Genomic DNA, 26,883 nt, shown 5'->3' with positions numbered 1-26,883 from the left:
ATATATTTAATTTAAATGTTATGATAAAATATCACATAGTATATTCCACATAATATTATCTCTTTATCAACAAGTAAAAGCAGCCATCTAAGGATGAGCGCTTGTCTAGAATTCATTTTGACATGAAAGTGACATGGAGTTGGTAATCTGAAAGGTCAAAGTTCACTTCACCTGCCTCTTCTGAAGAGAAACGTCATCACTAGGGCATGCCGCATGAGAGGAGCACGAATTTTAGCCCCATATCTTGAAAAACAAAGAAAATAAATAATAACGTAATGTATTTAATTACATGTTTACAGTGAGTCTTATGTCTAAACCCAGCAATATGAATACCTATTACTGCCAATTTAAAATTAAGGCGAAAAAGAAACGTATCTTTATAATTTTCCATACGCGAGATTAAATATAATCAAAAGTGATTCATGTCCAAATGTCAACAAGTTTAGAATCACAAATATGTACATGCCAATTATTAACAAACATGCATGAAAACGTCCATCTGGGTATTGCGCGTGCTCTGTGGCGCGCTCTCGTCTAGTTATCATTGGCGCGCTCTCGACAGCTGAGTCCACGCGCATCTCAGTGCGATGGGAGCCTGTGAGGAGGATGGACCCACGGCAAATACTGCGGCTCTTGGTCGTTTTATCGGGATTGAACGGAGCGTGTGATGGTGAGGATGAAGTGTTTGTTTGTTTCAGCATTGTTTTGTTTACAGGTGTGTGTAAGTTTGGTTCGTTTAATTGTGCTTTAGTCGCTGAACGTTTGGCTTTTAATACAACAACAACAACATGGCGCTGGGATTTAACGACTGGCCCCTTAAACTCTCTGCTTTTTCTTTCGTTTTCTCTCTTTCTCTGTCAGTAACATGAATATATAATGTGCTTTAAGTTATATTTTATATGTGTGGGTAGTTTAAATAACAATAATCCCGCGGGATGACAGTGTTTATGTTGGAAACTCAAAAAGGTGAAGGGCTAGCATGCTAACCGGCTAACTTAGTTTAATACGTGGCTCTAAATTCGGATAAAAGCTTGAGAAAAAGAGTAATTTAAGGCTTCAGATTTAAGTTGATAGGCGTCTGAATATGATTGTTGAACGGCAGAAAGTTATAAGACTTCATACACCCTGAATCGCCATATTTGACACGTCCAGATGGGTTTAATACTGTTTAAAAACACCTTTAAACATTTGCTGTATACTTTTACTTGTTTGTGTTTTATTTTTAAGTTAATTCATTTTGGGTTTATTTGTTTTGTCTCTTTGCGTGGGTGAAGTATTAATAAGACGCTTTATAATTAACACGATCACAGTATCAGTTTACAGTAAACAAAAATGGTTTTATTTTAACCCTGGCAGATTATTTTAAACTTGTTTATTTGTGTCTGAATGAGATTTTTAACAGTCAGAAGAGCTTTATAAACAGGTATGCCTCGACTGACCTGTTGCACAATTCTCTGCCATTATTACAGGTGGAACTAAGTTCTTCCAAATGTTTATCGTAATTTGTTTGTTATTAATATGTGTTGTATTTAGGAAGTATTAGGGAAGGAATAGACTTTCTACCTCTTTTACATGTTGCTCATGTAGGCTAAGTAGTAGAGAGAAGCTCTCCGGATCTGTTCACTGTATCTACAGTGGAAAATCAAGTATGAAACGACATGTTAATGTCAGGACAGGAAGAAGGCGTGTGTGTGGTCTGAAGCTTGAAGTATAGGTCTGCAGATTTCCTTTGAATGATGATATAGTTTTGAGTAACAATAACCTCTGAGCACAGGTTATGATAATAGTCAGTGTTTAATCAGTGTTATGAACTTCCTAAGTGGGACTTTGACTGGAATTAATGGGTTAGGGCTGCACAATATTGAAGAAAATTGCGATATATGATAACTAATTAAATAATGCAATATTCGATATGCGATACGATAATGCTTGAGTGTAAAAACTTAAATTATCTTTAAAATATATTAACCTACATACTGTATGTTTCACATTCTTTTTGTGACAAGAAAACATCCCTACAACTTCTGACAGTGAACATCAGTGTTTTACTGAAACATAAGAAGTGTTATTTTAACATCAGTGTAAACCACAGGGTTTAGGGTTTCAGGAAGGCCCACATTAGGGCTATGTAACAACAGAAACTCAATAATCAAATGTAAAAATAAACACTGCTTAGTTTTCACTGTATGAATGAAATATATACTGATTCTTATTAAAGCTACAAAAGTTATTTAGCCGAGAGCAGTGAGCGATTTTCTCTGTCTTTTGCTCATGACCCCAGTTATTGCAAGCTTTTGCGATATGCATATATTTAAACGAATATAAGGCAGAGATTGCTTCCTTTAGGTCTCAGTATTTTTCGCAGATTATTATTAATAACCAAAGTAATCCCAGACAATTGTTTCAAGTCATTAACAGACTGCTTAATGGTCACAGTTCTGGCAATAAACCCATTGCAGCGAATCTCTGTGATGGGTTTCTTGATTTTTTCAGCTCTAAGATCGATAAGGTGCGAAGCTGTATGAATATCACTTCTGTTTCAGTTGGTTCTGTTCTCAGTAGTTCTCATTTTTCTGGCACTCTTTTCCCAAATTTCTCCACACTTGATTTGATATCTCTGGGTAAAGAAGTTTCACTAATGAAGGCTGCCACCTCCATAGTTGATCCTGTACCTACTAGTTTGCTTAAAACATACTTTCCTTCGGTTAGCTCTGTTGTTCTGAGTATTATTAATGACTCTCTGTGCTCTGGTCTGGTACCAGCTGCTTTTAAAATTGCTGCCGTTACTCCAGTACCAAAAAAGACAAATGCCGATTTGGACAATTTCAATAATTTCCGTCCCATCTCTAATCTCCCCTTTTTAGCAAAAATTCTCGAGCGAATTGTGGCTTCCCAACTGAATACTCATCTTGCACAAAACAATTTATTTGAGCCCCTTCAATCTGGCTTTCGCAAATATCACAGCACTGAAACAGCATTAGTGAAGGTTACTAATGATTTGTTAATTGCTGCGGACTCTGGTTGCCTGTCAATTCTGATTCTTCTTGACCTCAGTGCGGCTTTTGACACTGTTGATCATTCGATTTTACTCACTCGTATGGAATCTGTGTTTGGCATCACTGAGACGGCATTAAACTGGTTTAAATCTTACCTTACAGACCGCAGGCAGTTTGTTGCCATGGGTGGATACAAGTCCAAAATTCGCTCAGTCAAATTTGGTGTTCCTCAGGGATCGACTTTGAGTCCTTTACTTTTTAACATGTATATTTTTCCTCTTGGTCAGCTCCTTAGATCTCTTGGACTTAAATTTCATTTGTATGCAGATGACACCCAGATTTACATCCATTCAAAACCTGGTGATCAAACTACAGCAGCTATTGTTTTTCTGGAACATTGCATTTCTGAGATAAAAATTTGGATGAATCAAAATTTTCTTTGCATTAATAGTGATAAAACAGAGATTATGCTCATTGGTTCTACTCACAAGTTACGTAAAGCCGGATCTTTAAAATTTAATGTTGATGGCTCTGATTTGGATTTCCAAACAAAATTAAGAAACTTGGGGGTGATCTTTGATGCTCATTTAACATTTGACCCTCATGTCCAGAACACTGTTAAAACGTCATTTTTTCATCTCAGAAATATTGCAAGATTGCGCCCCATGTTATCATTTACTGTGGCAGAAAAATTGATCAATACTTTTGTTTTCTCTCGTATTGATTATTGCAATGCTTTACTAGCAGGAGTCTCGAATTCAACCCTAAATAAATTGCAATTTGTCCAAAATTCAGCTGCTAGAATCCTGACAGGAACCAGGACTCGAGAGCACATCACTCCTATTTTGGAATCCCTTCACTGGCTCCCTGTCAGGTTTCGAATAGATTTTAAAATACTCATGCTTGCTTATAAGGCCTTGCACGGCCTAGCACCTCAGTATCTTTCTGAACTTTTAACTGTTTATACTCCAAGGCGTGATCTCCGTTCCTCTGACTCTGGCCTTCTGACTGTTCCCTCAACTCGCTTGCGCTCTATGGGTGACCGAGCTTTTACTTCCCTTGCTCCAAAACTCTGGAACTCTATTCCATATGAGATTAGGCATGCTGAATCTTTTAGTGTTTTTAAATCCTTGCTTAAAACTCATTTTTTTAGACTTGCTTTTATGTGATTTAGCAGTGTATTGGTTGATTGTATACTCTGTATGTTAGTTGCACTATACCCCTTCATTGTATACTTGTCTGTGTACAGCGCTTTGAGAAGTAACTTTTAAAGGCGCTATATAAAATAAAGTTTATTATTATTATTATTATTATATCGCGATGTATACATTTGTGATATATTTTGCAGCCCTAGAATGGGTTAAATCTCAGTTAATTGTTAAGAGGGGACAAAATAAGGATATGACCGAACAGTGACCCCCATTTCTCTTGGATATGTCTGTCTGACTCTCTCTCCACGCCATATAGAAATACAGTTAGTCTTTGTCTCTGTTTGGTTTGATACGGGTAACTCATAGCCAGGGGGCTTTCTTTATTACTGTAAAGGTTTCTCCTTAACCCGCTGTAAAAAGACCCTTAATGTTTTCTGCATATTAAAGGCTACAGGCTTGAACACGCACACTAGTTTTAAGAGTTCGGAGTTTCCCTAAAGGTTTAATAAAGTGCATCTATCGTTCTGTTTATCTATTGATCAATATGCCTTTTGAGAGAAGGATCTCTCTCTCTCTTTTCCTTTTTTGTAAGTTGTGAAAACATTAGTGTGTAGTTTTTCTTTTGCTATTTGAGCAAATGTGAACACAAAAAATGTAGTTTCTCATTCCCCACTATAGAAGTTTACCCAACCATGACGACTTCCTCGTCTGAGAAACCCGGAAATGTGTAAAGGGTCAATTTTTTTGCACCTACAGTTTATGTTCTCGTTATACTGCAATGTTTCCCTCTGACTTTATGAGAAGCATGTTGTTACTCACCCAGATTTGCAGAAACATATATAACATTAGTAATCCCCAGACAGCAGCTAATGCTTTTTAATCTCAATTTATAACAGAGCAAACAAAGATTGTGTATCATATTTAATGAGAGAAGTGAAAAGCTGATCTGAACACACAACTGAAGCATGCGAGGGATTACTCTGCTCATACATATTTAATTTGTTATATGGTTTTGATAAATGACAACATATTACTGTAATATTACCAAATGTCTTTTTAAAATGCTGAAGTTTTCCGATGTACAGTAGTCAACATTTGAAGTGGATCAAAAAAGTTCATCAAAGTTGACCTAAGACAAGAACGGGTTGTTCAAAATTCATGTATAACTTTGATGAAAGGTTTTGATCCACTTCAGATGTTGACTACTGTAGTTCAGTTAATCAGTCACTTTTGTTAATCCGATGCATGACTGTTAATAATTATTTCAGTCATAGATAAAATGTCTCAACTGTGAAGAGAACACTGTACACATAAACTGGTAATACAACTATCTCCACAGTGGAGTGTTGTGGATTGAGACTCAGGCGTATAATTTGCGCCAAACAAAGTGCGTATTAGTCAGTTCGAAAGTGTAGTTGGCAGAAGCAGGAAGATGTGTTTGTGTTCGAAAGTCATTTGAGTTTCAGTCTCTTACATTATAGGCTAAATAACAAATTTGTCATCATTGATAGTGCAGCAGTGCCAAAGTCACCTGTCAGATCTCAAACTAGTAATAATTCACATGTGATATTTGGAAATAACATAATTTTTATTTCAGATGGACTGGGGAAATAAAGTGGCCAGAGTTTTGCAAGAGGATAAAAATAAGCAAATCATTATCTAAGGACGTTATCTGAGCTCCCCAGCCGCTGGCATTAGCCGGTCCTGGTTGTAGATGCGCAGGTTTAAAGATGCCAGAGCAGAGACAGTTTCACTGGTTCTGAACAGCCTTTTCTTTGGTGGAAACTGGGCTAGATTTAAGTCTACCATAATAACACTTCGCTAGAGTGATTCTCAGGGTGGTCACTATAGAGAAAACCACTTTTCTCCAAGAAAAGTGACATTCCTGCATGCCAGTTTTCTTGAGACCACCTGGATGTTTCACAGCACTCTTGAGAACAATGTTCTTTGAATAGATGAGGCAAACCTTCGGTTATTCAAACACTGATCGGCTGCACCAAAATCTCAACAGTAGAAAGTGGTAGAGGAGTGTGTTTAGGCCTGCGTCACTGCCTTCGGGCCTGGGCAGCATTGCAGGCATTGAATTCCTTTGAATTCACAGATTGATCTAGACTGGGTTAATCCAGATTTGATTTCGCCCTGCAGCTCAGGCTGGAAACCTATACATTTTTCTATCCTGCTTCTGCAAATCTGCGGGGACCAATCACAAACTGGCTTATCCATCTATTGGCGGGTTTAACACGATGACGATAGAGAAGCGACGGCAAGCAGCTTTTTGTTTACGTTCAACATGGCGGCCACCGAAGCGCAGCAACCCGTTGATGACGCTGTTTTAAAAGATTTAAAAGATTTGAAAACAGAACAGAAACTTGCCCTGGAAAAAATCATACAAAAGAAGGATGTGTTTGCCTTACTACCGACCGGCTTTGGTAAAGTACGTCACCCGGATCGTTGGTCTGATTGGTTGAAGGACTATCCAATTGCGTATAGAGTCATTTGCCCGTTGATCTCGCCTCTTGTGTCGTAGAAAATACAGAGCAGACTCCCCAGACTAATGTTCAATCTTAAAATATTGAGCTTGGTCTGGTGATAGCCGGACTAAATTTGATCATGACCATTCAAAAAATGTTAATTTAAAATGATTCAATTCACATTTATTTGTATAGCGCTTTTCACAATACATATTGTTACAAAGCAGCTTTACAGAAAATGCATGTCTACATTACAATTTAGAGTGATCAGAGGTGACCGTGTCCAGGTTATGTACTTCAGAAATAAACATATACAAATCACACAGTTAGCTAATAATGTATTAATTTAATCAATGTATTAGGCTAATTTAAGGCGGAAACAATAAGCTCATTAAAGTAATTAATGCATGTTTGTTAACATGATTAGGATATATAGAAAAATGTCGCATTGGTGCATGTTGATTCTGAGCTTACTTCATCTGAAGTCCTTGCAGGAGCAAATCTTTTGATCTGATGCAGTGGTACAATTTATTGACAATATTTGTCCTTTCAGTAAATTTTTTTAGCAGCATGAAAACTAATATATTGTCAACCAGAACTAGGTTGACGACATGCGTCATGTTGCATCAAATCACTGTGGATGTGAATGGGGATCTGGATATTTGTGTCTTAGTCATGCCTTCTTCATGGTTGCCAAGTATAAAGGAGCACATTGTGAAAATGTCATAGCTGTTTTCTTTAGACCAAAAGTGTGAACTTTATATTTATGCCACACTAAGAAAGTCATATGATGGCTTATGATATTTGTGTCTAGTATAGTTTAGAAACCTGGCTTACAGTGCAGCGTGACTTCTCTTGCTTTACTGTTGGTTGTTAGTGGACAATGCGAGGAACCCAATGGTCTTCTGGATTGTTGATCTAGATATAATTTTTTTTAATCAATGTGTTCAAATAATTTGACATGAATGCGAGTGGATATTCCTTTGTTTCCGGCATGTCTGATGGTGCGAGTCTCTCTGTGTTTTATTTTCCTAATGCACGGAAATGCCAAATTATTTAATTGTCCTTTGAATATAAAGTAAAGACCTTAAAAGCTTTGCATGGGTCTGTAAGTCGGGATATACAAAATCTTGATCAAAACTGTGTGTATTTCCCTTTTGGAGAATGAAACTGTGCGCAATAATCAGACTAATCCAATTGCACTACCTCTAAAGTTCCTAATTATCCCCCTTGGGCCTCCATGATTAAAGAACAGCTACATATTAGCCTGGCTAATATTCCAATCCGGATATGAATGGTTTCCTGTTTTCAACCCGTAAAGTCCCATTGATGTTTTCCATATTGTCTTGCCAATTGGTATTGCATCATATTTTAGTTTTACAATAAAAACAATTTTCAAGCTCAACATAAGACCAAAGACTTTATCCGATGCAGGGCATTAACTGTAATATAACGGTGCAGAATTAACTGTGATATAATTAATCAAACAAATGTGGCAGTAAAGTTTGTCTCATCTTTTACTCTTTTAAAATTCTTTGTAAGCAATGATATTTTATAGAAAAGGTCAAATGTCAAGTCACAAGACCCGGCCACTTGACTTTAAATTACCAACACTGAATCATAGTGTCTCATATTTACTAAACATGCTGTTTATGGATGTTCTGTTGGATCTATTATGGTTTTGTTTGGTCCATTTAAGTGATGGATTTCAGTTTATCATTGAGTGAAAATATGTTTGGAATGGATTAGTGTACAGTTTACAGCTCAAATACACTGTAGCCTAGACTGCCTACTGTTTTTCTTAAATAATATGAGATGTGGCATATAACAAACCTTACAAACAGCAGTACGATCATTTTTCACATGACTTCACTATTGTGTATGTTTAATTCAGCAAGTGACGTCTAGTCTAGAAAATAAAAAGGCCTATTGTTAGTCTAATTTGCCTAAAAATCTGGTCTAATCAAATAAGGTTTCAGGGACTTTAGTTTGGAAATTTATTAGCACTTTACTTCTGTACATGTGCAAGTACAAACAAGTTCATGTCAGTTTGAGAGTTCGGTATTGTGAAGCCAGACTTTACCAGTGAGGTCATTCTCAAAAGATTAAGCTTATGATTTGCTATTAGATTTACTGTACTTTTATTTACTACTACTTTACTAAATGGATCTACTTTTTGCTTTCTTTGGTGTGATTTTTGTTGTTGTTGTTACTTTCAAATTGGTCTAGACTGAATAAAGCAAGAAAATATTTTACGTTGGGGATCTTCTGTGACTCAACACAGCACTAAAATTGATTGGCATACAGCAGTAAAAAAATTGTCTTAATTAAATTCCATTTATTTAATTTGCAGAGGCATATTTTGACATTATGCAAAATGATTAATTGCATATAATATTAAAAAAAGACACAATTTTGCTCCCAATTGCACAAAAAATTTACCAAAGTACTGCAGAGTTTGATTGAACTGTGAATTCAACAAAAGATATGGGATTTGTTTTCTCCTTCCTGTTGGTAAACCTAATTATTTTGCAATCCTAAAAGCATGATTTTATGAGTTAGTTGCGTTTTGTTACTGGCATTTAGCTTTTTATTTGATTTTATCAGAACAGACCTGTGATGCATCACTGTAAACATGTCATAGACTGCAACATTTACCACAATGACAATGTGGTAACATCTGTAAACCAGTAGTTTCAGTCAGTGTGTAGCCCAAGGGGAAACTCCCAGAGTGATGGCATTTCTTTTTGCGTCATATTGTATGAATGAGAGTAAATAACAGGAAATCCTGTTTATTAACCATAATGCCTCTACACTTCCAATCCACTGGCACTGATGTGATGAAACGTCATCAGTGGAAAACCAAGCCCACATGTTAAATTTACACTTTCCGCAACTTCCTACATCATGCAAACATTGACAAACACTGATTACTAGTAAAGTAGAAATCTCCCACGCTGCTTATCTGATGCTGAGAGCAGAACATTTAGACACGACCTGGCCAGTACTGCAAGAGTATACTGTAAGACCAGATCCTCTTAATGTGAATTGATCAAGGCTTAATTTGTTTAATCACTCTTTGTTTTGGCTTGAAATGGTTCCTGTTGGCATGAGCTGGAGCTGTGTTCAGTCACGCCATGATCGCAACACGCCGCAGCCTGCGTTCAGCGCTGTCAAAACCGAGCTGTGCCGAGAACATTTTGAACAACTGTTTTTTCAAATTTCACTTCACACTTTCTAATTATCCATGTCACAAAAAAAAATTCAATAATAACGTTGTGTAGGAGCTTTACCAGAGAGTGAATCAAGTGCCAAATGAAAGTTACACATCAGCAGCTCTTGCATAACTCCTGTACACAATCATTACCTGCCGGTGATTAGTAGAGCCTTGTTTTACAGTTCTGTTGCATCTTACTTTTTTCCATGGAAAGCTCTAATGTTAGTCATGGTTTCCTGACCTGTAGCAAAAACCATTCAGATCATCTGACCCTTGTAATCAAACACTCTGCAGTATTTTTTTTTTAGATTTCAATATGTAAATCTTTTATGATTTTTATAAATGTGATATATTTTTATGATTGGCTCAGAGGAGGACAGAGATGCTGAAAATAAACGGGTGTTATTTTGTGACAGTCGTCAATGATTTGTGTTTTTCCTATTCCGTACTGGGGATGGCGCTGTTGAGCGTATATCTGGGGAACCAGGTAGGAGGTTATTTAAGGGGGGGGTGAAATGCTATTTCATGCATACTGAGTTTTTTACACTGTTAAAGAGTTGGATTCCCATGCTAAACATGGACAAAGTTTCAAAACTTAAATTGTACGTTTGAAGGAGTATTTCTGTTCCAAAAATGCTCCTTCCGGTTTGTCACAAGTTTCGGAAAGTTTTTTTCGAGTATGGCCATGTGTGACGTCAGATGTTGCGGAATTTCCTTATACGGGTCCTAAGGGCACTTTTCCGGAAGGACGCGGGCGCGCGCGCAACCGTAGACCAGAGAGAGAAGAGAGCGAAAGCAGTTCGCCCATCAAAGCGCTGTGCTCGGCTCTAGGGAAGTCAATGTCACCAAAGAAGTGGGTTTTTGGTTGCCAGGGCAAGACAACCCTGCACAGATTCCCAAAGAACCCAGCGTTAAGGGACCAGTGGACGGAGTTGTGCAAGACTGTTTGTTCCCTGCATTTCGACGATGATTGTTTCATAAACAAAGCCCAGATCGACGGATTTGCAGATCGTCTAATGCTTAAGGATCGAGCAGTCACAATGATAAAGGTTCGCGGTCGTGCGTTGGAACCGGGCGGTGAGTAAAACTGCTTCAAATGTCTCTGTGTGTTGTTAGCTCGGCGCGTTAGCACAGCTTTAGCTTCGCCCACACGGCACGCCTTCAGCCGCTCTTTTTTTTCCGGAAAGACTCCGTACAGCCTATCTTTCTTTTATAAATATAATAAAACTAAAGACTTTTTGGAGATATGAAGGATGCAATACTACTCTATAGGTACTCAAGATTAACAGGAGATTGAGTGAAAATGAGCATTTCACCCCCCCTTTAAGGAAGTGTGATTGCGATTTAAATAGTGGTCGAATAAAAAAGAAATCCAATATATGGACAGTAGGAAAGATCCAGAGATGGGTCAAGATGGCCAGAGAATTCAGCGAGTGAGTATCTTTAGTAGTGCTTAAAAAAGGATCATTTTGAATACACTTCTTGGAGAGGGTTTTTAGCATGCAACAGTAGCTTTTGGACTATCAGCACTTTAAAACCATTTCTGAGAAGGTGTATATGTAAGGTCAATCATACTCCAGATGGATGACTTTGGAATGTGTATTTTTTGGGGGGTGTTTTCTTTTTTCATCTTGCACCATGAAGTTAATTTTAAAATTCAAAATTGTAGAAAACTCATATTTAGACGGTCTTCATTATGCTCCATACAGCTTTATGAACACGTTGTAGTTCTTTGGTTTAGATCTCACCAAATCAAAAATGCAGTTTTGCACATCTCTAGAAAAATCCTGCAGCCTATCGCTCAGCTCTCATTGCCTAAGGCAGCTCAGATGCGTTGAGACTGTGGACCGCAGGTGAGGGACGTCTGGGGCCACTTTGGTTCGTCTACATCCTCCATTTAAATGTGTTCTGGTTCCAGTATGATTGAATCCTCTCTGTCTGGCTGCTCGTAATGGACAGACCTGATGATTGGGTTTTTAGCCATAAAAAATTGTGGGGAGGTTTATGCTGTCCTATGTGTATTTTATCAGAAATTGATTCGGATTGTGAAAAGGGAGTGCTTTCCATACCACCATACTTTATTTTATGTTAAATTCACATGCTCAAACAATGACAAATAATAGCTACATAAAACTAATACAAAAGTCAAATAACGCTAAACAATTGTCTCAGTCTAGTCTGCCTCTGGTTTAAACCTTTTTTGAGATTCTCCCTACATAAACAGACATGATGCTGCTTTATTCACAGTATATGACTCTACTGATCCCTGCCACCTCCTGCTGTTGAAAAGACTTCACAAATAATAGGGCTGTTCTCGCCTAAAGATTTTTCTAGTTGACTAGTAGTCGCTCATTTAAGCGATTAGTCAACTAATCATGCGTTTATATTAGTAAGCCATAAATAAAATGAACCTAATTGCCTATATAACACATTGCCTAATCAGTGCTCAAACACACACATAAAGCTTGCCACAGCGCACCGGCAAATGTTATGATTTTTAGTGTCATGAAAAAACAGAAGGAGACTAAACATTTTAATAATTTGTGAGGAAAGTATGCATTGAGCTTCGGTTCATTTTCCTGACGTGCTCAAGTTCACTGAGACCGAGAGGGCAGAAGTGCATCCTGAACTTTTTGTTGTTATGAGTTTACAGAAATAAAAGTAGACCCTTTACAGTTTGCATTGCTCTTATCTGAATGATATGAGTATTTTAAGTTGAATGCAAGTGATGTATGTCATACAGTAAGCTCTCTCCACACATGGATATGCGCCTGATAATAACGAACATTTATCTAAGTTAACATAAGAGCATTTTTGGTCGACCAAATCTCTAGTCGACTAATGGTAAGTCCTAATAAATATAATATTTCATGTAATCTTTGTGTTTGATTCTCCCTGCAGCTCTGTTCTGTAACTGCACTGCACCACACTGTGAGAAGGATGATTTTCAGTGCGAGACCAACGGGGCGTGCTTGGCCTCCACCTCTGTCATTAAAGGACAGGAGCAGCAAGTGCGACTCTGCATTAAGAAAGAGATGCTGATTCCTCCGGGCCAGCCAATCTCCTGCCTCAGCACAGAGGGACTGGTGAACACACACTGTTGCTACTCAGATTACTGCAACAGCATTGCCCTCAGAGTACCAACAGGTGAGCGCCATTACATTACTTTACAATACAATTTTTATTTATGTAGCATGTTAAAACAACTGGTGTTGACCATAGTGATTTACAAAAGCCAAAGAAACAAACAATAAGATAGAAAACACATAAAAAAGTAAAGCAAAATAAAGAACAATAAAATGGAAAAACCTATGAACTAAGGTAAAATATTGAACAATAATGATAATCAAGATATATTGAAAGCAATTGAAAAAAAGATACACGTTTTCAAGGTGGATTTAAAAATTGACAATGTTTGGGCGGATCTGATTCCATATTCCTTGGCACGATCACGACTATTTTCAAGTCTAGTTCTAGGAAGAGATAGTAGATCTGAGTGATCTTTACATCAGCTGTAATCAATGCGAAATTCAACCAGCAAATTCTAGATGTCATCAAAGCAACTAATGCATTGTGTCCTCTGTCAGTGACGGGTCCAGAACAGGACTGGGGGCCGGTGGAGCTCACGGCAGTGGTGGCGGGTCCGGTCTTTGTTCTGTGTGTGCTGGTTCTGCTGGGTCTCTTCCTCTTCCAGCACCACCAGCGAGCTTACGGCCACCGGCAGAGGCTGGAGGTGGAGGATCCCAGCACTGAACACATGTTCCTGGCCAAGGACAAGACCTTACAGGACCTCATCTACGACCTCTCCACCTCAGGATCTGGGTCAGGTTAGTATCGCAGGAAAAAAGGTTCTGCATGATTTGTAGAATTTATTAATGCATGTATGCGACAGTGTTATTTATATTCTATTATAGTTTTGATTAATATTTTGAATTAGATTTTCATTATCTTTTCAGTTTAGATTTAGTTTTTAGTATACCAGACAAAGCTTAAGCTTTAGTCCAAGACTAAAATGCATGTTTGAGCTGTTTTAAGGGAAGGCAACTTGCACTGATATATCTTAAAATATGTCAGTGCCATTGTTTTGTCTCAAAATGCACACCAGTAGTGTTTACTACCATACTATATAGTAGGTGAAAAACTGTATGTGAGCCGAGTAGTACGTCCGAATTCATAGTATTCATAAAACAGTAGGGGAAAAGTCCCCAGATGACCTGCTTCCAGCGAGATTCTGTGCATTCGATGGACACTTTACTATCCCATGAAGCCACAGGAGAGGAGTTTTGAATGACAGTGAAGCGGCACAACTGACGCTGTAGGGCACCGGCACGTGTCAGTGACAACATGGCAGATGTAGTGCTTTTGAATTTCATTCATACTATACACATTCATATTTTACAGAATGTACTTTTTCGAGTCAAGTGATTTCACCTACCAATCATATGAAAGGAACGCAGCTCTACTAACGTTACAAGCCTATCAGAAGCAGAGCAGGGCGGGGCCTGGCAACACAGTGTGATTGAGATTTATACGTCACGTTAGCGTTGTCGGTGAAAGGAGCGCTAGTTCATGATGCTTGGGGATGATGTCCTACCCACGGGCGTAATTTCCTATGGGGACACTTTCCAAAATCCCGTTGTCCCCCCCACCTCCACTCAAATTCGTTTGTTATGATGTTTAACCGCACGCCGTCATTGCCACGGAGGAGCAGGACCGAGCCTGTGTAAAATAGCTCACTGAATGTTCTAATGAGCAAGTAGCGGTTGCGGCACAGACAGCGATGAAATGCCAGAAACTACAACAGGGGACTTTAATGTCATCATGGATGAAAAGAAAGAAAGGAGATGTGAGTTGGTTGATTCAGTAAATTAGCTCAGGTCAGGATAATCATATTTTCTGTCTACACCTGTTGATAACTGAGCTAACGTTAACATATGCTGCTCCTTGGTAACTTCAGACTTGGCTAAATATTACATTTTAATATTTAATTAAATATTCTGTGTAGCTTACAAAAAAAAAACATTCTGTGTAGGCCTACCATGAAAACGAGTCCACTTTAAACCGCAGCATTTTCTGTCAGCAATGTATGACAAGTAGCCTAACGTTAGTGCTGTCAACGTAAACGCATGCGATTTAATATCTGTCCAGCTTTAACGTGTTTAAATATTTATCGCAGCATCCGTTCTTTCTGTCATCCTTTGGGTTATGATCATGCTCTCCTTCACGCAAATGTTTTAAACTATCAATGCGCGAGAAGATAAAAGAGAACGCGCTGTCAGTGAATGTCCTCCTGAAACACACACACACACACACACACACACACACACACAGAAAGACGCGCGCCAGTATCGCAGTCGACAGCGCGCCATCGAGTTCTCTTTCGCGCTTGAACGAACCATAACACACACATTTATGCCAAAATGTCAGTTTTATCAAGTATCTTCACAAGAACAGTCAAATGAGTTAAATACAATCTAAAATGGAAGTAAAGAGTAGAGAATGAGATGCGTGAGACCCTGTCAGCAGCGGCAGGTATTAAAGTGACAGCAATTCTCTCTGTTTGTAAAGTTAACCAAAGAACAATGGGAACAGAAAATTACTAACAGCTCAACGCTTAAGGATTAATCTATTTTTCATTTATAATTTATGCAGTGCGGACTGTTTTATAAACGTATTCAATTTCTATATAATTCACATCGGTTAGACGGGTAAGGTACAAGTAAATATGACATTTATTAGGGGTTTAAGTGAGGATTGTTTTAAGTTCACTTAAATTAAAAGTAGTTATTTTTTTTAAGCCTAATAAATGTTTCAAATTTTGGAAAAATTAATTTTCATCGAGACTTTAAGTAGCTATATCAGTGATACTGGTCTTCATTCATAAAAAATATGCCATTAAAATAAATGGTGCCAATGAACTATTGTGGAGGTACTATCTGCAATGGAAAACGGAGCGAAAAGCGAGCCGAGTTGAGCTGGTACTGGTGATGGAAAAGCGCCATAAGGTGCCAAGGCCAACCCCTGAAAAACAACCCCACACCATAATCCCCCCTCCACCAAACTTCACATTTGTCACAATGCAGTCAGGCAAGTACCGTTCTCTTGGCGACCGCCAAACCCAGACTCGTCCATTGGATTGCCGGACAGAGAAGCGTGATTCGTCACTCCAGAGAACACGTCTCCACTGCTCGCAAGTCCAGTGGCGACGTGCTTTACACCACTGCCGACACTTTGCATTGCACTTGGTGATGCAGCTGCTCGGCCATGGAAACCCATTCCATGAAGCTCTCTACGCACTGTTCTTGAGCTAATCTGAAGGCCACATGAAGTTTGGAGGTCTGTAGCTATTGACTCTGCAGAAAGTTGGCGACTTCTGTACACTGTGAGCCTCAGCGTGCGCTGACCCCGCTCTGTAATTGTACGTGGTCTAGCACTTCGTGGCTGAGTTGGTGTTGGTCCCAATTGCTTCCACTTAACAGTTGACCGTGGAATATTTAGTCGTGAGGCAATTTCTTAAATGCACTTATTGCACAGGTGGCAACCTATAATCACAGTACCAGTCTTGAATTCACTGAGCTCCTGAGAGCGACCCATTCTTTCACAAATGTTTGTAGAAGCGTCTGTATTCCTTGGTCCTTGATTTTATACAACTGTGGCCATGGACGTGATTGGAATACCTGAATTCGATGATTTGGAGGTGTGTCCTAATTTTTTTTGGCTATATTTTATATATTTCTGTGACTGGTTACAACGATCAACGTTTCAAAAACATGTTGTCTTCACCGAGCACTTGCACAGATACACACGGGAGAGTTTGAAACCAGGCGTCTATCAGCGGATCCCATAGACAACACTACTATATAGTATGCGTATGCGATATCAGATGCAGCACAAATCTTCTGAAATTATGTGATGCTTTGTGTGAAGAACAGATTAACATACAAGTAGTTCACTGATAATCTTCTCCTCCAGCATATTGTGAGTTGTTTTATAAAGTCTTTCTCTTTTTCTCTCTGTGTGCTGCAGGTCTGCCACTGTTTGTCCAGAGGACAGTGGCCCGTACAATAGTGTTGCAGGAGATCATCGGTAAAGGGCGCTTTGGGGAGGTGTGGAGGGGGAGGTGGAGAGGAGGAGACGTCGCGGTGAAGATCTTCTCCTCTCGTGAAGAACGCTCCTGGTTTCGTGAAGCTGAAATCTACCAGACCATCATGCTCCGCCACGAGAATATTCTGGGTTTCATTGCTGCCGACAACAAAGGTAAACTAATGAATATGCAGTAGGGGAATCGAGAAATGATTCTGGATGGATTCTGAGATTTTCCGAATGCATCACGATTCTCTCTCGAATCGATTCTGAGCTTCTTTGTTGACAGCAGAGGCCAGTGCGTGCTTTAGAAACAGCCGTACTCTGCTTGCTTCCAATGCCTTACACACACCACTTGAACCTATAAATTAATCATTCATAAAGTTTGAAAAGCGAATTACAAGGGTGTTTACATTAATCTCACGTCATAAAAGCATTCTGAGGTGCAAGTACATTCTAGTGATGGGAAGTTCGGATCATTTTACTGACTCTCTTGTTCAATCGTAAAAATGAACGAATCTTTTTTCGAGTCATTTCGTTCATTTAAGGGGCTTTAAATGTTATACTTTTAATTAGGTATGGGACGGTATGAAAATGTAATATCACGATTATAGTGACCAAAATTATCGCGATTATCAATATTATCACGGTTTTGTTAAAACGAGATGAAAGTGTTCAAAAAGAGTTGATGCTCACACTGAAGACATTTCAACAAGTTTTATATTTGAAAATCAACAAACAACAAATAAAACAAGCAGCTCTATGCACTTTTTAAAGCATTTCCTTCCTTATAATGACGGTCGTCAATAGCAACGCATTATAACACCGCACACATCCATTGTAACGGCCACCTAGTGTTAAGTAGTGTTCATGACATGAATGTGGATGTGCCTTTAAGATAACTTCTTCTATGGCGTAAGTTATTGTATGCATGCTGTTTTTATGTGAGCGCGCACGCAAAGTGAGAGTGAGATTGATCGCGCAAAGAGGAAGATGACTGCTCTACTGCTGACCGTGGTTTTATAATGTGTTTACTTACACTTTGATTTGTAGCGTGTTTTCGAGTGTTTTCTTTTCCCTTTTAACATTCGCTCTTCGACGTGTATGTGAAGAGTGTGCTTAACTGAGAGAAAACATCTATAAAAGTCTCGTGGAACTACCGGTTTATTTGCACTGTCTTGTATCTGGGCAGACTTCAAACTCTCTGACAGACGTTACACCATGTATCACAACGGACGCGCTCTCTCGTTTCATTCAAATACAACCTGCCGTCTTGCGTCTCCGTTTTTAATTGTATTGAAAATTAAATCGGAGTTGATTTATTGTTTACAGAGTTTGATAATATTGTTGTGATCATCTTGTCTGAACGATTGTTTTGTACGCTGTACATAATGGATTTATAAACAGACTGTTGCTGGCTGAATAGGATCTAAAATCGCGATAATCAAACACGGTTTTAATGATAATTACATTTTAAACGATATTACTAACCGTCAGTACATTTTATTGTTGTTTATAGTGAAACCGGTAATCGTCCCATCCCTACTTTTAATTGGCAAATTCCCCGAACACATCCACCTACGCAATCTTGATCATATTCTGAATTAAGAAATCATTATAATGCAATCAAAAATAATTTACAGGACGGATCGTTCATGAACGACTCATCACTAATACATTCTCAGACTCAGGCGAGCACTCATTTGAGCGTGTGGTTAAAAACTAGCCTAGAGTGCCATCTGCTGTTAAAAACTAAGCTCAGAATTGATTCGAGAGAGAATGGCGACGCATTCATAAAATATTGGAATCGATCCATGAATCGCAATTAATCGATTTATTTTCCCAGCCCTAATATGCAGTGCATTAATACTGTATGATGTTGTGATCTGGGTATAATAATATTTAATTGTCTCTGTCACAGATAATGGCACATGGACTCAGTTGTGGTTGGTGTCAGACTATCATGAGAATGGATCCCTGTTTGACTATCTGAACCGATATTCAGTCACCATCGAGGGCATGATCAAACTGGCTCTGACGGCTGCCAGCGGCCTGGCACATCTGCATATGGAGATATTGGGCACTCAGGGTGAGTGTGCGTCATATTATTAGACGAAGTTTAAAGAATTTTTTTGGCACCCTCAGATTCCAGATTTTCAAGTAGTTGTATCTCGGCCAAATATTGTCATATCCTAACAAACATGCATCAATGGAAAGCTTATTTATTCAGCTTTCAGATGATGTATAAATCTCAATATAAATAAATTTACCCATGTGTTTTTTTGGTCTAGGGTCACAAATTTGATCAAATATTGTGTGTGTGTTTATATACATGTTAATATATGTTTGTAATAATTATACTGTTAAACATTGTGCCAAACCTAGTAATAGTGCCTGTAATTTTAGGAGAGTCTTACATTAGCATTTGTTAAAATAATGACTTTAATAAGAACGAACAAACTTAAAGAGATCACACAAATATTGGGTGCAATAATCAATATTTTTCAGTCCCTTTCAGTACTGACTCAAATATATTTAAAATCAGTTTCCCTTGACTCCATCTGTCGTCTCTGCCATTCTGGAATGGTTACATCATTGATGGATACTTGCTATGCCAACTTAGGCAGCTTTTTGTTTTTTGAGGCCCACTGTCATGATGCCTAAAAATGTTGTGTGTTGTGTTGAGTGCTTTTTGTATTGTCTGGTATTTATGTATGTATATTGTTGTCTATTAATTTTGTGTCTCTTTTATTCCTTGTAAAGCACTGGTCAACTTCGGTTGTGTCTTAAATGTGCTCTATAAATAAATGATTGATTGATTGATTGTGTATGTGGCGCTCTTAAGGGTGTGGAACAGAGATATTGCGATCCCTCTCTGACCAGAGAAAAGTGTTTACTAGATGTGTGTGCGTACATGAATCTGTAAAGGTTGATTTTTTTCTCGACAGGAAAGCCTGGCATCGCTCACCGTGACCTGAAGTCCAAGAACATCCTGGTGAAGAAAAACTGCACGTGTGCAATCGCTGATCTCGGCCTGGCAGTTCGTCACGAGTCGGTCTCTGACACCATCGATATCGCCCCCAACCAACGCGTCGGCACTAAGAGGTACGCCGTACATTACGTGCAGAAATAACAGCCAAGAAAAACATGTATATGAACACGCATGTGACGATAATCTGACCCAACACGTGTGGTTTGTGGTTTCTACTATATGTACTTTAAAGCCCAAAGAATACTTTGTTTTTTACTAGAGATGCACCGATGTATCGGCCAGTCTCAGCTTTCAGATTCTGTACATTTTATCACAAAATGGCGTTTTGAAGCTCTTAAATGTGACGGATCGCTGCAGTGCCTCGGTTCAAGCAGCAGTGCGGAGCACGAGTCCTTTCTTCCACTTTAATACAAGTCATATATCGAAAAACATGCATGAATATCAGAAGGTATGTTGAAAGATACAGTACAACATCATGACTCGTAATCACAGTCTGCGCTTCAACCGTGGAAAGGTTTCAGTAAAACAGCTTGTGAACAATAATGTTGCATTTACCCTCAGGAAAGTCACCCAGTGTTCACAGTTCGTTAGTTAGCTATAAAAACATTAGAGAAGAGCTTATTTACTGTTAATTATATATGCATGTTTGAATAAATTTGCCATGAAGAAGTGTTTATTAAAACGACCTTATATACAAACATTTCAGCTTTTATTTGAGTGTAAATATTATATCTGGAAATGAATAGCAGATGAATGTAATAGCTCTGTTGTTCATTTTAACCTCTTACTTTGTAAGGCTACACGTTCGACTGTATGTATACATATAAAAAAATGGAAGTATACTTTGGGCTTAAGTAATCCTCCTCGTGTTTATGTCTGTTTCTGTTGTGTTTCAGGTACATGGCACCTGAGGTTCTAGAGGAGAGTATAAACATGCGTCACTTTGACTCGTTTAAATGCGCTGATATCTACGCTTTAGGACTCGTGTACTGGGAGATTGCTCGCCGCTGCAATGCTGGAGGTACTGAAGTTAATCAAAACCATTTTTTACCAAAGGCACATTGTTTATGCTAGCCATTGCTCTTATTAATGCTCCTCTGCTGTTTCCCTTCAGGAATTCACGAAGAGTACCAACTGCCCTACTATGACCTGGTGCCCTCCGATCCATCCATAGAAGAAATGAGGAAAGTTGTATGTGACCAGAGATTACGACCCAACATACCGAACTGGTGGCAGAGCTATGAGGTGAGAGACGTCACAACAACCCATGCTAACTACCATACTAGACTCACCTTACAGTGACCCTCATGTGTCATTTTGATGTTAATATCATGATGATTTCCCAATGATCTGTTTTTTTTCCTACTAAATTTATATATGATCTTTTATGGATTAAGATGATTATGTCTTTTCCATGAGGAAGGTATAAAATAGAGCTTGAAACTGTTAAATAAGTCAATGAAATGAGGTGCTTGTTTGTCCAGCTCAGAAATGATATATAATTCATTATATACTCTATTGATTTTATAGTTATCTCTGCATAACTGCTTTCTATATTGCAATAAACATTATATTATACATAAAAATAATTATACTACTTTTCAAAAGTTTATTATTTAAAAAAGTCTCTTCTGCTCACCAAGGCTGCATTTATTTGATTAAAAATACAGTAAAAACAGTAATATTGTGATTTTCTATTTTCTATTAATATTGTGATTTGCATTTTTCTATGTAAATATATATTAAAATGTAATTTATTCCTGTGATCAAAGCTGAATTTTCAGCATCATTACTCCAGTCTTCAGAGTCACATGATCCTTCAGAAATCATTCTAATATGATGATTTGATGCTTAAGAAACATTTATGATTATTATCAATGTTGAAAATAGTTGTGCTTCATATTTTTGTGGAAACCGTGATACATTTTTATTAGGATTCTTTGAATAGAATGTTTATTTGAAATAGAAAATCTTTACAATATAAATGTCTTTATGGTCACTTTTAAAAAGAAAATCAATTTAATGCATCTTTGCTGGATAAGAATATTAATAAATAAATAAAAACTGATCCCAAATTTTTATCTTTTTATTTAATTTCATATAATTAAAAATAGTTCAACAAAATAAACAGGGTTGAATGATTGAGCATAAGCACATATTTGATGATTTTCTGAAAAATGATCAGACATTTGATGTTTAAAAAGTGCTAGTTGTCATGCTGTGCAATATTACAATAGATAATATCTGTAGTATAAGAATGATGTGGGTAAACTCACTCTCGTATGCCTTTCCTTCCCTCCAGGCGCTGCGTGTGATGGGGAAGATCATGCGAGAGTGTTGGTACGCGAACGGCGCTGCGCGACTGACGGCTCTCCGTATCAAGAAAACCCTGTCTCAACTCAGCGTGGACGAAGACATGAAAATCTGAGCGCAAACACTACCTTCAGCGAGAGAGAGAGAGAGAGAGCGTAACACTCCTAGGAAAGACGTCGTGTACAGACATGCTACCACTCTAAACTATCCTGCCAGTTTAATAAGTATTTCCGTCCACTCAGTTGTGACGGGGCCTACCTCACCCCACCGCCAAAACTACTGAACCTACGCTAGCGTCTCTCCCTCTGAAAATACTGACACACATCATCCACTACTACCACCCAACTCTGTCATGTGACTTTCATGATTTCTCTTCAAATCAATTTTCCCCAAAGATCATTTTCCAAACCCTTTTAACTTCTGGTGAACACATGCAGGCTTTTTGCGTTCTCTTAGATCAGACACCTTGGTTAACCAGTTTAAGCTCTAAACCAGGTGAAATACACAAACTACAGGTTTAGAGCGGGGTTAATTTGGTTTAAGGTGGGCCGATGGCACTGCTAGTCATGTGTTTCCTTCTCTTACCCAGTGTTTCGTAACCACGTTAAAGCTGTTAGCAAAACAACCTTATTTGCACTTTATTACGGAGGTTTCATGAGCGTGGATTATAGCCATCTTGATTTTTGGAATCGCACACTGGCACAAACGTCTTTTCTTACTACTGAACGGTACGGTACGGATGTCTATTTATTTTAGCTTGTAGATCCTTCATATTGTCCTTATTTTTTTATCGCCGTTAGATTTCCTTCTCTCCTCCATGGGCAAATAAAGCTACTGTACATAGTATATTTTTTAAAAGTATGGAAGTGTAAATAGCACACCCTTTTTTTTTTTCTTTTTTTTTTCTTTTCCGAATCCTTCGTCTAAGCTAAAGTGTTGGCATCTTGATGGTGTTTGTGCGTCCCGAGCGTTGGACAGGGTCGTTCTGAGATGTGAAGCTGTGCGGGTCACCGGTCCGTGAAACCCAACCAGAACTGCTGGGTAAAGTTCAGGCTTTTGTTAAACTTTGTTTTTCATAGCTAAACCTGTTTGTTGCTTCTCACTGTAGCATTAAATGACACTAAAAATGGCGAGGACACTGACGATAACGCACATTTTATTAGTTGAGGAGACTGTTTTGTAAGGAATAGTTAAAGCAAACATTAAAATGCTCATCATTTATTCACCCTCATATTGTTCCAAACCCCCTTTTTTTTTTTTTTTTTTATGCAACCCAAAAGGAGACAGTGAGCAGAATGTGCACGCTGCTCTTTTCCGAGAAAAATCAGAACACTATTGTGCTAGAAGTACTTTGAATTTATATGGACTACATCTATGATGCTTTTTAGTCTTTTTCTGAGCTTGACACTCCCAGAATCCACTCACTTTCACTGTAAAGAAAAGCTTGAGTGTGAATAAATAATGACAGGATTTTAATTTTGGCGTGAACTATTCCTCAAAGGCACAATGAGTTCTAGAGGAAGATGATCTCATTCTTCATGCACTGGGCCTGTAATGAGAAAAAAACGACTTGAAAATGTAAGTTGACTTGAAAAGTTGGGCGTTGAAGCCTCTTTACTCCTAATACACTGTATTTATGACTCCAAATTTCCTCTTGTACTCAGTGGATACTACTGCCCTTCTGTTCCTCTCCGCTTCTGTATGAAATATGCAAGATGTAAATATAGTTTCTATAATGTATGACCTTTTTTTTAATAATCAACTTTGATTCTGTAGACATTTGTGTGGTTGTAGCTAGCTGTATTTTATTTAATCTGTTTTGTGTTTTTTTTTTTTTTTTTTTTTTATGTGACTCAGTTCAGATTTAATTCAGGTTTAATTTGTATAGCGCTTTTAACCGTAGGAATTGTCTTGAAGCAGCTGTACAGGGGTTTGGGTCTGTGGTCTTTCATCTTATTATTGATTTTTATCTCCCAGATGTTTCAGGATTAATGTCTAGAGTACGTGTCTGATGTTTGACAATCGAAATAAGTACTGTTATAATCTCATTCGTCCATTTGCAACAATTCAAAGTCACCTTACTCTATTTAATGTGTCCAGAGAAAGCCAAATATGATTGCATAGAGTTGGAAGATGGTTTCTTTTAGAATTTTTTTTCCCCATTTTTTTTTTTTTTTGTAATATTGATCCAAACTTCCATGTCAGCGTATGTGAAATGTGATTGTAACACTGGATAGATTGAGTCTCGACCCTCCTGAGAACTAAGACTACACTGGCGCGCACGAGCTGCTGACCATCAAATCTGTCAGGATCAAGAATCGACAATAAGAGTTCTGGATGGACCTGTATTTGTTTCTCCTGTTAAACGAGAGTTTGTACATATATTTATAGCTTCCAGAAAGCGTTAGGTCTCCGTGAACGACTCGTCCCTTTCGTCCGTCGCCTGGATAAAAGATCGACAGCAATGTGATTACTGAAAACAGTCCCAGTTCTGGTCTATCATAAAGAAGTTCCTCTATCCTCTGACCTCACAGCCTACCTGTATAATCTGCCTGTATTTTCCAAATCTACATGGATTTTTCAGGAATTTTCAGTTTCCAGTCATGTACATGGGTAATTATTAAATGGTAATAAACACAGATTTTCCTACATTTGTCAAGTGTTCATTATTGCGTCCACATGTCACTTTAGACCTGTAAATGTGGGGAGTGTTATTCAAGATTCCAGCGGATGTAATCTTGAAGTCATACACTAGATGTAATTTTGTAGTCATTTGACTACTAAATTGCATAGAATAATTTAATCAGAATATTGAGTATTTTCAACTTGACAAGTATAAAGTTATTAGGACTTACAACATTTACTTGAAATAACTTTCTGAAAGTAAGGGAACTAAGTTTTCAATACCAAAGTTCACAGTAAAAAAAAAAAAGAAATTTGTTTACTCAAATTTTTTATTTAGAATATTAAATATTTTCAACTTGACATAGTTACTTGAACATACAAATGATATTGGAATAACTTTATGAAAGTATAAAGAGGACTTTAAGTTTTCTATACCAAAGTTTATATTAATTTAACCTAATTTGGCTTTTATAGTTCAACCAAATAAATAATTCTTTTATTTCAATAGAAACATTTGAAAATAAATCATTTACAGTCACGTGACCAAAACATTTGCTTTTTTTCAGTAAATCAGTTTATCTTACATCATCTTGCCCCTTTTGTATTTTCTTTTTAATGAATGATTTACAACTTTTTATTCCCTTTTTTTTCATTTCTAATATAAATAATAAGCATCTGATGTAAGACAAACATATCAACGGCAAATCAAATCGATTAAATTGTCAATTAAATCTTCACTTACTAAACAGTTTGACTTTATTTCTGTCAAATGTCTGGAAAAGTTCTTATTGAGGTTTAGATGTTGATGTTTTATTGAAAGTGTTTCATTTGAACCATGGTGGTGATCAGTGTTTGCTTTAGTTGACAACAGCAGTTTAGTTGACAAAGTGCAGTTAAAAGTTCAAGATACAATTCATCTGTGAATGAGACCTAATGGGTAAAAATAATATAGCTGACCATAAACATCAACAAAAATAGTACCATGTTTCTGAACATTTTTCTGCATATATTTTTTTTTTATTATTAATTTATGTAAAGCACTTTCCAGATGGAAAGTTTTGTGTTGATCATTGTATCCTCACCAAGGGCCTATACCATGAAGCCGGTTTAGGTGGCTAGCCAGGTATGTGCAACTTTTAGCAGATGGCTTTTAGCAGTGTTCATCGCCATAGTAACTTACGCTTCCTGGCTAACCTGGTCCAGGGCAGGTTATGTTCCAGGTAAGAGGTAAAACCGAACTTGGACCAATCATCTGTGAGTAAAGTGACACGTCTCCAAATTAAAGGTCACGACACAGCAAATCATTTTTTAAAGACAAAATCATCTGTCTTTTAGTAATGCTTATTTAGAATAATAATTTTCTATGATTTAGATATTATTTGTGTAATTATTATAGGCCTACCCTTAAATTAGGCCCTAATCGATCACATGTACAATTTTAGTTTATCAGTTATTATTATGCACAGTTTAAATGAAAACATATATAAAGGTAATAAAAATGCGCTTTAGAATCAATAGATAAAGCTATAAAATGACTACATTTGAGCTTAAATGTTCAATTCTCTCTATACCTTTATTAACTATAAACTCTGAATCAACATGCACCAATGCTATATTTTCTAAATGTCATAATCATTTGTTAACAAACAAGTATTACTTCATTACTTCAATGAGCTCATTGTTTATCCGTTAAATTATTACATTGTTTAAATGAATACATTTTTAGCTAACTGACTGATGTCACACCTAAACTCCACTCCAGATAATAAGGAAAGACCTCAAACTCTGCAGTTATACATATAGTCTTTCTTTTGATGAATTATAAAGTTATTGAGTCAAATGTCGAATTCACAGGCATGGTCATAATTGATATATAACTGTTTTTGATCACAGTGTCTCAACCTTAAACCATAGCATGTGTTCTGGGATAACCAGACTAAACTCGGCAAGTAAAGCTGATCAGTGCAGATTTATTAAAGTTTAGCCTTTCTATTTCATTTTAAAATTTTGACTGTAAAAGATGCCCCTTTCCTCA

General features: G+C 37.6%; 1 protein-coding gene across 1 annotated transcript; it reads left to right on the top strand.

The window, feature by feature from the left end:
- The first annotated feature begins 570 nt into the window (after window positions 1–570).
- Window positions 571–25,143, top strand: acvr1bb (activin A receptor type 1Bb). Its single transcript, XM_081381779.1, has 9 exons — window positions 571–670; window positions 12,737–12,982; window positions 13,423–13,662; window positions 16,862–17,092; window positions 18,840–19,007; window positions 19,867–20,023; window positions 20,807–20,931; window positions 21,025–21,155; window positions 22,213–25,143. Exons 1-9 carry the CDS (start codon window positions 607–609, stop codon window positions 22,336–22,338), a joined length of 1,488 nt encoding a protein of 495 aa, XP_081237905.1. The 5' UTR covers window positions 571–606; the 3' UTR covers window positions 22,339–25,143.
- The last annotated feature ends 1,740 nt before the right edge of the window (window positions 25,144–26,883 follow it).

This window comes from Scardinius erythrophthalmus, assembly GCF_964197995.2.
Source record: "Scardinius erythrophthalmus genome assembly, chromosome: 12".
Classification (NCBI taxonomy): Eukaryota; Metazoa; Chordata; class Actinopteri; order Cypriniformes; family Leuciscidae; genus Scardinius; species Scardinius erythrophthalmus.
The sequence above is the reverse complement of the archived record's forward strand: the minus strand, read 5'-3'. Positions and strand labels throughout refer to the sequence as shown.